Raw genomic sequence first — 18,034 nt, 5'->3', positions numbered from 1 at the left:
CAATGATACGAGATCATTCGAAGTTGATGATTTTTCCATCAATTGAAGTGCAATAAATATCTGAAAGAGAGATTTAATAAAATAAAATTTTTTTACAGATTTCCTACTCTAAAAGTAAAGGATTGTAGTGTTCGGTCGTACGCACATGGGAAAGTTTTTGAGCGCTTGTGAGAGCATGACCCCTCTGGTGGCGAGCATGGGAGGCGACGCCACAGGATGGAGAATTAAATTTTATTTTTTGATGATTAAAAGATGGCGTGGTCAAATCAATAACAATTTCACTTTTTTACGTGATTGTATTACTACTAGAAATGAACAGAAATATAAGATAATAAATTCATTCAATATTTATGATTTTCCTTTGCTAGTTGCCTTGAAGTAATGCATAATGGAGACAACTGTTCTAAAATAATGTTGGTCTCACTCTTCATATTAGAGCAATAGTTTCTTTGTATTTCTTAGAAGGAACATCCAAATTGTTTGCTAGATTCAAGGTGTCTCTTCAAAAATCTAATTCCACAATTAACAGTCTAGGCTCCCACAAGATTCGTGGAGCCGAGTTATTTAGTAATAGATAAGTCCAATACCTAATTACAAATATTTTAAATTTGTTAACAAATATATATACAGGTGTTAACAATTAATGTTTCAATGTTCTTGTGTAACTGTAACTGTCCTGATACTTTTAAGTGTTCTGTTCTTGTGTAACTGGAACTGTCCTGATTGTAACTTGGTTTTGTTCTGGATGTCACTTGTAAAGGTTCTTGTGTAACTTGCAACTGTTAAATGTTCTTGTGTAACTTGAAGTGTCCTAACTATTGTTGGAATTCCCAACAAAGAGGTTAATACTATTTTTATACAAATATAATGAAAATAAATGTTTAATTTGCATCATTGTCGAACCATCGACAGAAGTTTGACACCTCTTTAAAGTTTCGACCATTAGCGACCATTTGCACAGGGGATTGAATTACTGGCTACCAAATGCATGAATATGCCCGGATCTTGTTGCTCTATCTCGTTTACAGTCGGTGGCAATCTCATTCTCTCCCCTTGTCGAACGCTATAATCTACGAATACTGGCAGATTCGCTTTTGTCTGATGAACGTGAATGTCAGGACAAAGTTTCTCCACGTAAGACACGTAAACGAGACCGGCCAATTATGTACTACGATGAGATACACGATAATTTACAACTCGAGCAGAAAGGTAACAATGAATCGTGCTTCAACCAAGTATCGTACTTGGACAAAGCAAAGAGTTAACACAGACGTATACGTCACACTACTTTTTCAAGCATTACTTTAATACTATTTTAGTTAAAGATGATAATTATTTACACGAAACAATATTTTCGTAAATACAGTGCGTGTAAAAAGTATTCGTACACTAGTCAATTTGAACAAAACTTTTGCAGAACTTTGTTTATTACAAAAGTATGTTATCAAAAACATGCATACATATTCTTAGAAATCTCTGGAACAAATGTCATTAACAACAAATTATTTATTTATATTTATTATGAAAATATTAACAAATTTCCAGAAATTGGCTTGAAATATACGCGTAATAAGTATTCGTACACTTCTAATTTTACAACAAAAACTATAAATTTTAGTACATAAACGTAACAAAAATCAGTCTATTTGCTATTTTAGTATCTAGTGGGATTTCCTTCAGATTGTATAATCGCTTTAAGCCTTTGCGGCATTGAATTTACTAAATTTTTGGTTATAGTACTAGAAATTTTGTTCCATTCCTCTAAAAGTGCATTTTTTAAATCTTGTTTCGAAGAAATGTGATGGTCTCGAATTTTTTCTTCAAGATGACTCCATAAGTGCTCTATCACATTTACGTCTGGAGACTGTGGAGGGATTTTTAATTGCTGCGGCACATTATATAGGATCCACTGACGTGTATTATAAACATTATGCTTTGGATCATTATCTTGCAAAAATATATAATTGCCCTGTAACTGCATTTTATTTGCACTAACCTGAAGATGCTCTTTTAGAATATCGATGTACATTTTGTGATCCATGATACCATCGATAAAATGGAGGGAGCCAACCCCGCTCGCACTCATAGAGCCCCAAACTGTAACTGATCCTACTCCATGCTTTACGGTCGGCTTCAAATTTCTTTTTTGGTACTCGGTATTTTTTTTCCGCCATACTGTACATCGTCCATCTTACCCAAATATGTTAAATTTACTCTCATCAGTAAATATAATACGGTTCCAGTGCTCCATAGGAACATTAATGTACTCTTTCGCGAATTGCAATCGTTTCTCTCTATTAATTTCATTTACGAAATATTTCTTACGAGCTACTCTGCCGTGATATCCTCTATCCCGTAAAAAATTACGCACTGTGCTACTGCATACGTTAATGTCCAGATCATTTTTAAGTTCAGCTGTGATTTTCACCGTACTTATCTTTGGATTTTGCTTTATTTTTCGAATTATCCATCGGCCGGTATACTCATTTATTATTCGTTTACGTCCGTTTCTTGGATTATTTTTTACATTTTTTCGATCGCCATATCTGTCAATGATTCCTTGAATCGTGGACCTCGGTCTATTTAAAACTTTAGAAATTTCACTCAGTGTTTTACACTTATTATGTAAATTTATAACAATTTTCCTTTCTTCTTCAGAGGTTTCCTTGCGTTTTCGTCCCATTTTACTGATAATTTCGTTGATAATGTTTGACGTCGGGATACTACCTATACCGACAGCGTCTCCAGACATACTGATGCTAAGTATGTTTACATATCATGGATTATCTTGTAATCGTTCTATGTGGAATGTTACGAATCAAAGACTGTACGAATACTTATTACGCATATATTTTAGGTCAATTTCTGGAAATTTGTTAATATTTTCATAATAAATATAAATAAATAATTTGTTGTTAATGACATTTGTTCCAGAGATTTCTAAGAATATGTATGCATGTTTTTGTTAACATACTTTTGTAATAAACAAAGTTCTGCAAAGTTTTTGTTCAAATTGACTAGTGTACGAATATTTTTTACACTCACTGTACTTACCTGATACGTGACTACCTCTTGTCTAAAACTACACAATTCGTTGTCACGGATGCTATTAAAAAGTTTGACAGCGTGGCGCGATCAGTTTACGTTTTCAAAATAATTGAAAGCGCAACGCTATCTTTTTTCCTCTTAAAAATATAATCGTCGAAACAACTTACCCCCGGAACTTCTAGCCCCGGTCTCCCCTACATTGATATTATAGAAACGATCTTTTCGATCTGACAGAAATCAACCTCGTTCAATGTCCTCTCTCCTTTTCGTGCGGCTATGTATCAGAAAGAATACCAAATGGAATAGCTTATCGACCGTTAACATTGGCATGCGACCAGTTTATCGACAAAGCGAGCATAACGTGACTTGTTTCCGCTATTTTTCGGTTTCTCGTAGCAGCAGAAAAGTTATCACGGTCTAACGGAATACGTAACACGCTAGCCGAAAGATAAATTCACGATATCGCCGGGGCTGTAGCTTTCGTTTTGCAACCGAACCCTCCAAACGATGTCTGCAGGATGTTACGGGAGATCAAATAATTGCTCGAGTAAACTGAACGCATGCAATCGCTTTGCTGAGGCTAACAAGAATTGTTGGGAATTTATTTAACTCTCAGCGCGGAAATTCGTTCCAGGAGATGTTGGCACAATGTAAATTATCAGTTCGATACTGTAAGTGACGAATTATCAATTGATGGACGGTTATCCAAATCAGTCCATATACTGATTAAATTATTAGAATATCGTATTATGCAAAATTTAATTTGCCAATACTAAAATCCTAAAACTATTTAATTTATCATTTTGTCAGTGGTTGGCGGAAACAAATTATTCTAAACAAGTAACCACGATATCAAATAATTATTGGTCATTAAGTTAATGATACTGAATAGTTGAATCGCTTTACTGCCGTGATTCTCGTAATTACGACTTTTGGTATATGTTTCCTAAATAGGATTTCATTGTCGCGATCCCACAGCCACGGATGATAATGACTTTTGATAAAATCACAGATTTCGTAGTAATTGCGTTACGAGGTAGAATGTCCCCGTTGGCTAACACGACGAATGATAGAAATAGTATTCAGTATCGCTCGAGAACAAGTCGGGAGGGAATTCTTGGTACAACGATCAGAAAATGTTTTTCGTGTTATCCATATTTTGTATGTTAAGATGGTGTGTGGTGCAGGTGAGAATAAAATAATTCAAGAATTTTTCTTACGTTGGTGATTTGTATGGTGTAATTTCGTACAAAATTAATAATAACATTTGTGGCTAAATAAGTAAAATAATAGAGTACACATTGAAGGTGAATCTATTCGAAGTCAATGTGACAAATTAAAAGTTTGGAAGTTACACAGATTTCAATGAGTATCCTTTGAGACAAATGTAGTATTTTTTATACACAATATAATGGTTAGAACAAATTTGTAGAAATTTATGACGATGGTCGTAAAGTGTTATTCCTTTTTTTAGAAATTGACACCTATATATTTTTGTGTTTTTTATGTTAGCAACTCACCGACCTATTATATGATAAGGTTTAATGAATAAAATAGGCAGACACGAAGAGAACATTGTTTGAAGTTCTTGTACCACATTTATTAAAGTTAAACGCAGTAAAACACGATTTCGTTTTAATACGGTTAAACAATAGAAAATTTCTCGATATAGCACAGCATGTGTTAAGTGTCTTTTGTGAAAATAATGATGCAGAAATATACGTACAAATATTACTGGAGATTATTTTGATACTAAAAATGTAAACAAAAGTTACTAAAGAAAGACTGAAAATGAATTAGTATAATTTCACTAGCGTTACAGAATTTGAGTTTTATGAACACTTTTCATATTGATTTCTAATGTAATATTTTTCTACGAAGATTCTTCCGAAATTCTAATTGTTTATCATTAACATTAGGCTGAACTTGACTTGATGTTTGACGAGGCCAAGTGCGTGTATGTCAACGAGGAGTACTTCAAACCAGGCTCATGCAAGTTCGAAGTGAACGACGACAGCGAGTATGGGAGTAGTTTGACTTCACGGTTTGAGATCATTAAAGAATTCCCTAAAGGTGCTATGGTATGTACTCATAGTACTATAGAAACAACTAAAAATCTTATAAATCTCTCCAACGACCCAATGCATTATACATTTTATTATAAAATCAGCTATAATGTTAAATCGACATTCTTTAATCGTAAATTTTTTCACAGGCGGCAGGTAATCTAAAGGGAATTCAGATGGGCGAATACACGAATGATATGGGGCTTTATATGGAAATGGACCTTTGCGAAATAGCTTCCGGTAATCAAAACATAGCACTTCCTATAATGAGAGCCCTCGATGTGAGTGGTGACAATTGTCCCCCAAAACCGGTATGTAAACAAATAAATACATCGTTAAAAGGTAAACTATACAGGATGTTCGGTCACCCCTGGGAAAAATTGTACTGGGAGATTCTAGAGGCCAAAATAGGACGAAAACCAAAAATATCAATTTTTTATGGAGGCTTCGTTAAGTAGTGATTAACGTTTAAAGTTCCGCCCGTACTGAATTTTTAACTCGAAAATCCGAAGGAATTGGGGGGTATGTATATTGTCTAAAAATGATAGTAATTGACCCCAGCAATCGAAAATAATTTTTCCAGAACGTTTTGAAAAAATTTTTTTTCGCCGGAAAATATCGCTCTATCGATTTTTCTTAAAACTTCGTTTTTGATTTTTAGTAATTTTGTTTGACGCCCTATAGAAAAGTTGTTTAATACTTTTTTGTAGGTACCCATGAGCTCTACTTCAGAAAAAAGTTTCATTGAAATATATTCACTATTGTAGGAGTGATGGCTGTTTGGAAATTGGAGTTTTTTTAACTTTACTGTGTCAAGGAACAACTTTTTCAAAATTGTTAGAATTTATACATATTCTTCACCAAAATACGCGTTGTTTGCCGTTTGAAACATGAAAATCCTCCAATCCGTTCTAAAGTTATGACGTTTTAAAGATACGCAAAACATTTTGGAGTGACATTTCTGGCCTGAAATTATATTTTCGGTGAGGAATTTTTTTCTCGAAAATGATTAGGATTTCGAGGGTATGTCTATTGACCACAAATAATTGTAATTGACCCCCGCAACCGAAAATAATTTTTCCAGAACGATTTAAAATGTTTTAATTTAATTTTTTAATAACTTTTTAACGAAGCCTCAGTCAAGAAATTGATATTCTTGATTTTCGTCTTATTTTGATCTCTAGAATCTCCCATTAAAATCTTTCTCAGGAGTGGCCGAATACCCTGTATAAGCGACGGTTTTGATCTCTGTGTGAATTTTCGAACATTTTTACATAAAATCATACAAATAATAATAATACTGCCAATAAATTTTCTCGATGCTATGAAAAACTGTCGATTAAACTACTGATATAATATTTTCCGATTGATTATGTTTCAGGGGATTTATGGAAAGGAAGGTTACGTTATGGATAATTTTGAAGGCGTACCAGACTCGTTCCCTTCTGGCAAGTATTTATTAAATATTTCAACATTTAAAGACGACGTCACGATTGCAAATTATCATTTTTATTTAACCGTTTTATAATTCATGGTATAATTAATTATTGTACTATTACAGTGTATCTATACAAAAATACTAAAAAATAGATATTAATTTGCAACTATAAAGTACAGTTTATTATATCATACCTAATATTTCTACTTAATTTATTCATTACTATAATAGTCAATGGATTTCATTGAAATTTAGTCTGGAAGTAAAGCTCATGGACACCTATAAAAAGGTATTAAACAACATTTCCGTACAGCAACAGACAAATTTATTAAAAATCAAAAACGAATTTTTAAGAAAAATCGACAGAAGGTACGGCCTAAATTTTTGGACGAAGAAAAAAACATTTCAAATCGTTATGGAAAAATTATTTTCGGTTGCGGAAGTCAAATATTATCATTTTTGGTGAATACACATATCCCTGAAGTCCTATGCACTTTCGAGAAAAAAATTCTTTACCGAAAGTATAATGTGTGACCAGGAATGTTTCTGTAATTTCATTTTCTGTTTCACTTCCTGTTGTGTTCATTTGTGTAACCTGTTGGTAATGTTGCGAGTGACACGAAAATAGTAATGAGGCTCTAGAGTCGCAGAAAAATGAGCCAAAGAATTACATTGGATGTAAGGTGCATTAATTAGATTATTTAATGAATATTCATAAAAGTAGAATGCAAAAGGTCCCAGCCTTTCGTGGCGTTAAGTATTTGTCATACATCAGAGACGATGATTGCAGAACGTACAAGGGACATCTTGATAATAAAAAAGCTGCAGTTAAATATACATACGATAAGACAATAAAATTACGTTCCAAAAGTTAAAACATTATTTGAATTATAATGGTAACTATTAATCACTCGTGGAGTTACAGGTCTGGTCAATCACTTGACCGAGAACATAACTATATAAAACGACGTTAAGACAACTGTTAGCTCCTAGAAAGTTCGTGAATAGATAATATAATACCTATTTACAAACACAATACTTTATTAGTAAATATGTATACAAAGACAACGTGTTAACAGGAAATGTAACAATGATATAGTCCGTTCAAATGTGCATCCTCTTGCATTCTACTCTAATCTTGTATACTGTTCTATTCGTACTCTATTCTCTTGTCTTGTATACTCCGAGTTCGTCCGGTTCTATCCTTCTTAAATACGAAATTCAATTGTGGAAGGTGTTTTAATTCGCAAGTCCGAGTTTGTCCATCCCTCGTGGGCCAGTCTTCCCTGGCCTACAAATCCCACCCACTGCTGGTTCCTACGGGGGTAGTGGTCCGCGATACCAAGGGGTAGGTACTATCCAGAGATGACTTGTTGGCTAGGCACCAACAAACTAAACGGGGCAAGGGCAAGGAGAGAATGTCTACGCGCTGCCTTATTCCCACCATAGAGGCCCGCTCTGACGTCACGCTACATAGTAATAGGATCTCCATAACCACAAGAGATACACTTTTGTTCTATTCATGGCTAGTATTTTGAGCGTACGGTTTCGCCAATGCCTCTCAGTCTTGTCCTATCCTACTCTGTTCCTATACGTTTCGTTCGCGTCCTTTGTCACGCGATGGAATTGTAATTGTGAGCGTCTCAGCCAATAGTGACAATGCGTGTGAGAGCAGGCGTCGCTATTAAGAAACGGCCAATCGGCGTACCTAACCACCAAGTCATCGCTGTATAGTAGCTGGGTCCAAATTACCCCTTGAAAACTGTGGCGCGCATATCGCCGCACGGTGGCGCTTTACGTTGGAGTACTGGTCGACCGTAGGGGAACCCCGCAAGTGAAGCTCGCCACGCGGTCGCGGGGAATTCCCGTGCTTGTGTATTACTATCGAAACAGTGTTATAAAACATCTCTTCTTCACTATTTCTGTAATTTCGCTCTATGATGTATTAGACCTGAATAAATTACATTTAATATTTTATCGGACCACAAAAACTAATGGCTTTATGGCTATGTCGCGTAATGGCTTTAGTATATGTCACTTCTTATTGTTAAAAGGTAGTAAGAGGTAAAATTGCCAGATAACCAAATTGTGTGTAGTTAAGTAATTTAAGTAATATTGAAAAATAAACGCGTCCTAAACAGTCCTTCAATAAACCATGTTTGGAATTCCAAACAACCAAAATTGTCGTTGATTATGATCAGTGTCTTGTAGCAACTCCTGGATTGTACCTGCCTAAGTCCTGCTAATGCGGAACCGTATCCATCTCAGCTGGTACCCGCGACAAGATTACATCCCTTAGGAAAATGGAGATAGGGGGCATAGGGGGTGTGAACATGTTCAGCTGAAGCTTTATTCGAAATGGCCAGGTACACAGCTCGACGTGCTCCTATCTTGAGATGACGTCTAGTTTGTATTGACCTAAATAGAGAGGAGTAATAGGATCTAGTCAGGACTAGATCAACCAATAATCAAAATAAGCATGTGCTTAGGTCGTCAAGGGAAGGGGCCACCATAGAGTTTTACAGACACGATCAAATAGCACTGTAGTATTATCAGTATTATTATATTGGTTTGACAACTATGTAATTGCGGATTTCTCTGACAGATGGATTTAGTTGAATTGTTAGGTATTTGTATGTATTCGAAACGTCAAACCCATATTGTTGTTTGATTGTCTGAAAGATCGTTGTTAAAGATGGACAATTACTAAATACAGTTATTTCGTTTCATGAAAAAATTGTCTTTTATTTTATTAAAAATTTCGCAATTACTTAGCAGTCAAATCAATAGTATTCGAGTGGTTAATGATATTAAACTTTGGAAGTTAAGTTAGGTTTGAAAGTAATGGTGTTTGTTTTGATGTATCGAGTACGGCACTTTGGATTTACTGCAACAAAAAGAACTCTTCATATTCAGTACTTATTAAATATTAATATTGTGTCAATTAAGGGAGTATAGTGCTTCTTTGGAATTTTGGAAGGCAAACGGTAAAATGTTTTTGTATCTAGTTTGAGGAAGTATATTGAGATCTATATTTGAAGAATATCTGCAAGTTTTTTTTCATACAAATAAGTTTATTAAAACAGATCGATTTGACAAAATTGTCGCAAACTTATTCTCGATTCTCACAATCAGTTCTGAACTTTACGATCTCGCACATACGGCACTCATTCGTGCCACGTGCCACCAAACGTTCATAATTCCATGTGCATTTTTATAACTCATTGACTCTCTGTTACTCTTGATTCTCGAAAAATTGTATTCAACCGTTAGACACGATGCGACTTTTGATCTCAAATTATAGCACACAGCTTTCTGTAGAATTTTAGCTTATTCTTAGACGAATTATGCCATAAAAAAGATGTAAAAGCAGGTACCTAATACGGCAACTATTACATCGACATTAAACGTTAAAGTTTCACAAACAGAAATTTACTGCAAATGGCATCGAATTCGAAGGGTTGGAATACAGGGTGTTGCAAGAATCAAAACAAAACAAGCTGAAGCTATAGACTAACGTAATTAAAAAATGTCCTGTTCACAAATGTTTCACGAACCTTTTCAAAAATAATTTCCAAAATGTCAGATGTTCTTTGAATACCTTCGAATGTCCTCGCAATTCGTGTACATTCAAAGTTACTGCTTGACCTACGGGTTATGGGTCATTAAGATCGTTCGACGTGTTTAAAATATTATTTTTAAAAAAAGACAAAATACTTTCATTATGTTCACCTTCCTTTACTTCTTTTTTTAAATATTAAAAGTGGAAGATTGTCCTTAAACGATTCTTCTAATCCTCAGAAGATCTTTCTTTGATAAAATTATTTTAGAGAGAAAAGTATTTTTTTTTAGCTATTATTTAATATCCTACTTATAGGTTATATTCATACGTAATAATGTTTTACTTATTTTGCATATTACGCAGCAAATAGCAAACGGAATACTTTTTATATTATGCAACAGACTCTCAGCCGACATGAGACTGTAAACAAGTATCATCACTAGTATGAATAAATATATTATATTTGAATACATGATTATTAACGTAACGGCGTCTGTAAATATTTAATTTTGAAAGTTGACTTTGTGGCTTTACTCTAGATAGCGAAGCTGTCCAAGTATTCGAACAATTGACAAATTTATTTTTTAATATTGAAGAGGTAGAGTGTATGTGATCCCATTATTTGTTTATACTGCAATACCGTTAAAATTGTATATAAAAACGACATAACTGTCCTACAAATTTAATATATGGTTTGTTACGAGCGGGAGCGCGAGATCCTGGATTCGGTCGAGGGGCAGTACTCGACCGGTGGTTTTGGGTATGGTTAGGAAAAGAAAGGAGGTCCGGACGAACCAGGGGCTCTATACCCTGGGAGCCGTAGGTGGAGGTTACGTGGACGAACCAGGGGCTCTATACCCTGGGAGCTACGGGGTTAGATTTATAGGGAAAATGAATGGTTTCACGGACGAACCAGGGGCTCTATACCCTGGGAGCCGCTAGTAGAAGTGGACGAACCAGGGGCTTTATACCCTGGGAGCCACGTAGGGGTTTAGGATGTTTTAGGATCTTGCTCTCTGTCGTGATGGTACACCTCGAGCGGTAAAGGTGTACCGGGTTCGTGAGATACCCCTAGCCTTACGGTTAATATGGTTCAGGGTTGCTTTGAGTGAATAACACACGTAAGGAATAATAACTTGAATATATATTTTTGACGATGCTCAAGTACAGCTATGGATTTACAAGAAGTTGTACAATTGCTAAATTGCCTCGAAGGCGAAAGATTTGTTATCGGCTTTTACGCGGCGCGTTCGCGGGAGCTCGCACTCGATTACTGGACACTCACTGATAAACCGCTAAGGTAGATAGTCGTAGATAGTTGCTTGAAGGGGATTATAGCCCGATCTTGCCCTGAGTGTCACAGTAACGTCGTGCCAAGAGTTTAGGTAAAACTGAGTTCCCCGAGTAAGAAACCGCGGCCCTTATATAGTTGAAAATGCTCAGTACTAAGGCGGGGCATTACCATAAAATGCAATGAAAATTGGGCCGGGTGTGCGCATACGGCATGAGTCAACCTCGTTCAAAGGGTTGCTCGCTAGATGCTCGAGCCAACGCCCAAGTCACCAAACGTTTCAGCCCCATGCATGAATGATATGTAACAGGTTTCAATTTTATAAAGCAGTATTCTCCTCAAATATTCAAATTCCGATATTATACTTTGTTCTTGAAATCGAATGTCTTTTGTACAAAAAACGTTCTCATTTTTCCAATAGTATATTAATATCGTGTATGTATATAGCAAAATGAAGTAGATTATACTGTATAATATAGGTTATGATAATGATAACGACACGTTTCCTTTTTTGCGGTAAAACAAAAAGTTTATTCGTTATTCGCATCTCGTGCTCTTTTTATTTATAAAAGAAATGCAGCGTATTTAGGAACGTGTTGGTAGTTTGGAATACCAAAGTATTTGAAGAACTATGAATGTTACTTAATTTTCAACTACAATATTTAATTAAAAATAAATTTTGTTCTGTTATTTACTAATTTTTTTAGGAATATAAGTTGCTAATTCGAAATGGGGGAGAACAGTGTGTGGGGTAATAAACACGTTGGTGGTGTCTTCGTTCGGGTGTCAATCTTTTGTTCACTTCACTTCACGTTCACTTCTTTACGACAAGGACGACTCGAGAGACGATTGCCCCGACGCATTCTATCGTATTTCTTTTTTGCATCGGAAAAATGTTCTTTGTCTGAGTCACTTTGGGATAGTCGGTCGAGGATTGTAAATATAGGTGGTCGATCGTGTACTTGCGAGAGAGCGTAGCCCTCTGCTGGCGAGTGTGGGAAATCTCGCTACAATGTAATTTTTCAATTACACCAAAATTTCAGATACTTTTTGTTTTCCATTGTTATCGAAATTATGAAATATAAAAATTTATTGGTGTCCCTATGATATTATGCAGTTTCATTTGCTTTCGCTCTCTGTCGTAATTTGTTCTTCGTCTTAAACAAACTGGTATTTTAAATATGCTACACTTCTTCTAAAAAAAAAAGGGAATATATAGAAGAAAGAAACAACAGTAATCCAGAGACTGGTAACGCGGCTTGGTGCTGTTACACGTTCCTTTCGCCCGAACAAAAATGATTTGGAGAGGTAAAAAGTTCGTGTGCACGCACGTACGTACGCGCACCGGTTCGTTATGCTGTCAAAGGGCGAATTGAGTTTCACTCAAGCATCATTATTAAATGCAACATGCAAACGCGTTGTGCAACATTGATTTTCTCTAATTGTCCCTTGTTCGTGGCCCGTTATGGCTGACTTCCCACCAAATCATTACTGTAGATTGTCCTCCTCCTATTTGAGGGAGTTAGTTAATATGCATTGTCATTTACCCATTGTCGATCGAGTGTGAAACGAAAAGGGGGGGAATATCACATATGATTTTTCCAGAGCAAAGACGATGCAAATGACACAAATAGATATAAATTACTTTTTTTCTTACGCCAATAAAGAACGAAGATGAAGGGACGTAATACAGTGCTCTCTCGCTAACGTTCGCTACTATTTTCCTCATCCCCACCAATTCCTAGAAACAAACTTCATGTTGGCTATAGTTCGCGATTAGAAAGAACAAAACAAAGATTTTTATATTTTTATGAAATTATTTTAATCACATTGCTGAGCTTTCTTCAATGGAAATGATACCAAACAAAGCCATATTTGCTCTCACGGGTAAGAATTAGAAGAAGAATGTACAATTGAACTTTTAGCGAGGGATTACTGTATTTGCAGTTTACATCCGTTTAGAAAACGAGCACGACGATCTATGTTTTTAACGATGGCATTGTGTTCCCCTGATTTTTTCCTACAGGATAGCGTGTCGAATTTTTGTCCTACAACGATTTTTGTCGCCGGAGCGATCGCTCGGAGTCGAGTGGGACTTAAAAAATTTCACGCGTCGACCGTCGTACTCGAAAACGAGCACGTTAACGCGTATTTTCGCTTATTCATCCTTTGGAAATTAACACGTTGACTGTCACACCAGTTTTCTAATTTGCTTAAATTATAGTGTAAAAAATAGAAACATTAATTTAATGATGTACTTTTTGCAGCATTTCAAATAACAATAATGTTAGTAAAAAATTGCCAGCTCTCTCGCTCGGGGGCATAATAAACGATCCACAATGTCAATGAGGCTATGGAACTCAGGATATTGACCATGTACTATGGCAATGTCCCACACTTGAAGAACACAGATCAAAGTTTATCAAACATTTGCAAAAACTACATCTTTATCTTCCGCTCTCATGTAATGTTCTACTCTCCAGACCTACAGCCGAGATATAAACTGACCTACTCGTTTCTGAATTACAGTGAGTTAAAGATTTAAGAAACGAGTTCATCTTTAAACTGTTTGTTCAGCAGGCATACGAATGTTTTTAATTTTTATTGTACTATGTGAAGTATTATAATGTATTGAAACGTTTGTACAGCACTGCAAAATAATCTCTTTCTTGAGATTTAAATTGCATTAATAAAAAAAAAACATTACAAGTATCAAGTGCAGGTCATCAGTGACCATAAAATTGCAATACAACTTCAAACTGTTATGAGACGTGAGTCTATTAAATTTCATATTTTATTAATATTTGAGTATTAGCTCTACATAGTTTAATGTAAATTTCAGATTCATATACTTCTTAATCATCTTTCGAAATTTTAATTACAAACTATATCTGAATTAAAAATTCTATTGTGAAAACATAATCAATGAACAGCTAAATTTTTGAAGACGCATCGAAACAGCTTTCTGAATTGACTGAAGCAAGTAGAACGAAGTGTGGTATGCGAGAATGTAAAGAATATTATTGCAAGGAGCTATAAATGTATAGTGACCAATGTAACCATATTCTACAACGGAAACAATAAAATCACGTACAGGTGACAATAGGCGATAACGGCTGGCTGGCGAAGTCACGTACACCTAACAATGGCCGTCAAACTGTTCGACGATTTTCAAATTATCGTTCTAATATGAATACAATAGTCTCGATTATTCGAGGTAATGTGGATCGAGACATAATAAAATCATAACAAAATTGAAATAAATAATATTGCATATACAGGATGGTTCACGCAACTTGTGCACATCTATAACTTCCAAAATAGTCCACTTTATTCTTCTAAATAGAATACTATATTTTTTGTATAAAAATATGGAATAATATCGAATTACGAATAAAAAAGTATTGACCTTTACTAGCCCTAAACCTAATAGCTAACGAGTAATTTCACTTTATTTCTTGACAATTTTCTTCGCGTAATATCAAATAATAAGGAATAACAGTAATAAGTAATAATGTCGATGAGGTACGTGGCAAAAATGGAACAGGGTAAGAAATAGTTTGCACGAGATGACCTTTTTTATGCTAAACTGTATTTCAATACATCTCCTCCCTCACGTGTCGCAAGGCGTATTAACCAATCAAGGTGGCGCAGCCGCTTGCATTATGGTGGCGCCCTCACCGATCGACTACGTGGCGCTCTCAATCTACAATCGACCTCAATAAATAATAACTAATCAATAATTTCACTTTAATTCTTTATAATTTTCACTGTTATAGAAATGTATGCTAAGGTTGAGTCTCCAATTTGATAGTAAAATAATAAAGTGAAATTACTCGTTAGCTATTGGGGGTAGGTCTAATAAAGGACAATACTTATTTAGTCAGAATTTGATATTCCTCCATATTTTGATATAAAAAATATAGTATTCTATTTACAAGAACAAAGTGGACCTTGAATATATTGTATCCCTTTAAACCATGCAATTATTGTATACAAAATTGTTTCGTGCAACTCATATTTTGGAAGTTATAGAGCTGCATAAGTTGCACTCTATTATATTTGTATGATTTTCGATTTAGATATGTATTGCCTCGTTTGTGATACCGATTGGTGCTACTTACCGATAAGCAGGAAATCGGTTTTTTTACCATGTGCGAAACTTAATAATGTTGGACTTAGAACAGGTGAAAAAAAGTGTCGGGGCATCTGTCATCAATGCATTCATGCAGATTAAATATTATTATCGTTTTTAGACGAGGCAAAATTTTCTAAGATGGTATGCTCAATTCCATCTAGTTGCAAGTCATGACACCAAAGTATCCTATATAAGAAGTATGTCAATGAATATAAATTATCATTCGGAGCGTATCCAAAAGAGAAATCAGTAACCGTCGTACACTGAGCCCGACTTTGATTATCGTGTCGAAAGTGAACGTGCAAGAAACACGTTTATGCGAATGGACTCATTTTTACCATTCTCTAAATATTTCTCTTATCCCGTATATTCGATACCGTGGCCATGTGGAATTTAATCGTGTAGTACTCGATCGAAATTAGTTAAAAGAAAGTGTACGGTTCTACACGCGTAAAGGCGATAATGTTGCCAATGTTAGAATCTTTCGGACTCATTCTTGTTGTGACATTTTTGGTTGCTTACTACTTAACGTCATGCATCGACTTGTAGCAGCAACGAGACAGAGAGGAGCTAAAATCTGTTTCTCATTTGAGTAATTTTAAGGATGTGTTTCTCGGGAAGGCGTCGATGAGTGATTATTTCTTCAAGTATGTACCAAGACGAAACGATAGTGCGTACATTTGGAAGAAACATTGGTCCTTCTTTTAACTTCGAAGGACATAGATCCGATATCAAATGATTTTATCAAAGATTTCTCCGTCAACACGGATAGACCACTGGGTCCTCCGGAAGAGGTAAATTAACATAATATTTCTTTGTGAACAATTGTGACTATAGGATGTACCACATTCATTTACACGATTTAGAATCTTTTATAATACTTCTAATTTAAATAAATTTGAATAATGTAAGTAATTTTATTAAATTTGAGGCGAGTAGTATTGCAACAACTCTTTGTCGACGGTAATTATATACTTCATTAATGGACGACTAAGAGTACACGACGATTACACGCGTAGTTTCTTTAAGTACAAAAAACAAATTAAAATACTGGCAAATATTGGGGCAAACAAATACATATTAGATGGATTCAATGTCCTCATAATGCAAAGTTATGCTAATAATAATACAAAATATTTTCGAGGAAAGGAATGAAAAGTGAAGAATATAAACTTTTCAAACAGATTTTGTTAACAATAGCAGTATTATAAAAATAACACTAATATACAGAGTGGTTCATTACAAGTGGATCGTTCAAAAAGCTTTTTTTTACTGTAATATAGTTTACTATAATAATAGTGTTTTAAACGACAGTCACTGTATGTAAGATTTTTTCTTTGCTTGAAAATAAAATTTTTACTCCTTACAAATTTTCTTAATCATCAGCACCAGTAGAAGTTTTATTATTCGTTGGAACCATTAACATTTTTTACTTAAATTCGTTACAGAAATCCATCACACCAAAATTCGCTCTCAAGAATAAGGCAGTACAATTAATTCTCAACTCACTTGCAAGGATAGACTGAAATCTCAGTTTGCAAGAAGAAGCACCAGGGACCAGGAAATTCGCGATGCTAGGAAGTACATATTCCTATGCTTGCAATTCTCTTTCAACTAGGCAACGCAGATGTATCTGTACATAAAAGATGCAAACTTACGAGATTTCGAACCATTACACACGCATTAAACGTACGATTCAATTTCTGAAACAGTCATGCAAGTATTACATTCGACAAACGGAGATAAGAAATTTTCCATGAGCAATCGATAGAAGATTTACTGTGTATATTTCATGTATTACGTTTACTCAATATAAAATGACCTTATCTAAAATTGATGAAATTAATCTTCTCGATCATCCGCATTAGCAGATTTGTACAGTTGTTATCAATATTCTCTTAAGTCTATGGAATCGTGACAAAGAGAGGTGAAATTTTCGTTACGACAGTGAAAAAAATGGAAAACGATTAAAAGTACATTGAGTAAGACAAGCAATTGGCGCAACGACATACCTGTAATATGCAATAACAATTTTTTTTGTAATGAAACTGTATATTATTACAATAAATGCATTCCTTTGAAGATATGTGTATAAAAAGATTAGAATAAAAACTTGAAACATGGATACATTCCTAGATACTTTAAATTTGTTTGTAAAACGTGTACTATGCAGAGATCGTAAGTTGCCGAGTACTCACAATAGATAGGCCACTCAATCCGCCTAATCCCTTCCAAAAATCCCCACCTTAAGATTTTTTGCTAGCAATTTTTCATAAAATAACAAATTATTATAGGAAAATGAATTAAATATATATATTATAAACATTAATGGGAACAAAAACGCTAATCTTCGTCTTAAAAACCCTGCAACTCGTGTCTCGCTCGGAACCCCCCACTCTCACAGGCGATTCAAATTAAACTAGACATCTTTCACTACTATCCAGAGATGACTTGTTGACTAGGCATCAACAAACTAAACTCTCAAGGAGAG

The 18,034-nt window shown here is 34.9% G+C and overlaps 1 protein-coding gene and 1 long non-coding RNA gene across 2 annotated transcripts; both read left to right on the top strand.

Annotated features, from left to right (window-relative positions):
* Positions 1–4,116: 4,116 nt before the first annotated feature.
* LOC122400565 lies at positions 4,117–6,642 on the top strand. Its single transcript, XM_043402088.1, has 4 exons — positions 4,117–4,235; positions 4,968–5,129; positions 5,264–5,425; positions 6,496–6,642. Exons 1-4 carry the CDS (start codon positions 4,185–4,187, stop codon positions 6,640–6,642), a joined length of 522 nt encoding a protein of 173 aa, XP_043258023.1. The 5' UTR covers positions 4,117–4,184.
* A 9,136-nt stretch (positions 6,643–15,778) lies between these two features.
* LOC122400685 lies at positions 15,779–17,625 on the top strand. Its single transcript, XR_006259374.1, has 2 exons — positions 15,779–16,337; positions 16,992–17,625. It is a non-coding gene; the product is annotated as an uncharacterized LOC122400685 (long non-coding RNA).
* The last annotated feature ends 409 nt before the right edge of the window (positions 17,626–18,034 follow it).

This window comes from Colletes gigas, unplaced genomic scaffold (assembly GCF_013123115.1).
Source record: "Colletes gigas isolate AHSC1104 unplaced genomic scaffold, ASM1312311v1 Colletes_gigas_Sc00019, whole genome shotgun sequence".
Taxonomy (NCBI): Eukaryota; Metazoa; Arthropoda; class Insecta; order Hymenoptera; family Colletidae; genus Colletes; species Colletes gigas.
The sequence above is the reverse complement of the archived record's forward strand: the minus strand, read 5'-3'. Positions and strand labels throughout refer to the sequence as shown.

What these genes read in the sequence shown, in the direction of transcription:
- LOC122400565 (XM_043402088.1), top strand. Translation starts at nt 4,185, where the DNA reads ATGTTTTTCGTGTTATCCATATTTTGTATGTTAAGATGGTGTGTGGTG. An exon ending in TAAGATGGTGTGTGGTGCAG is followed by an intron (nt 4,236 to 4,967) that starts GTGAGAATAAAA and finishes CATTAACATTAG; the next exon opens with GCTGAACTTGACTTGATGTT. An exon ending in ACAATTGTCCCCCAAAACCG is followed by an intron (nt 5,426 to 6,495) that starts GTATGTAAACAA and finishes ATTATGTTTCAG; the next exon opens with GGGATTTATGGAAAGGAAGG.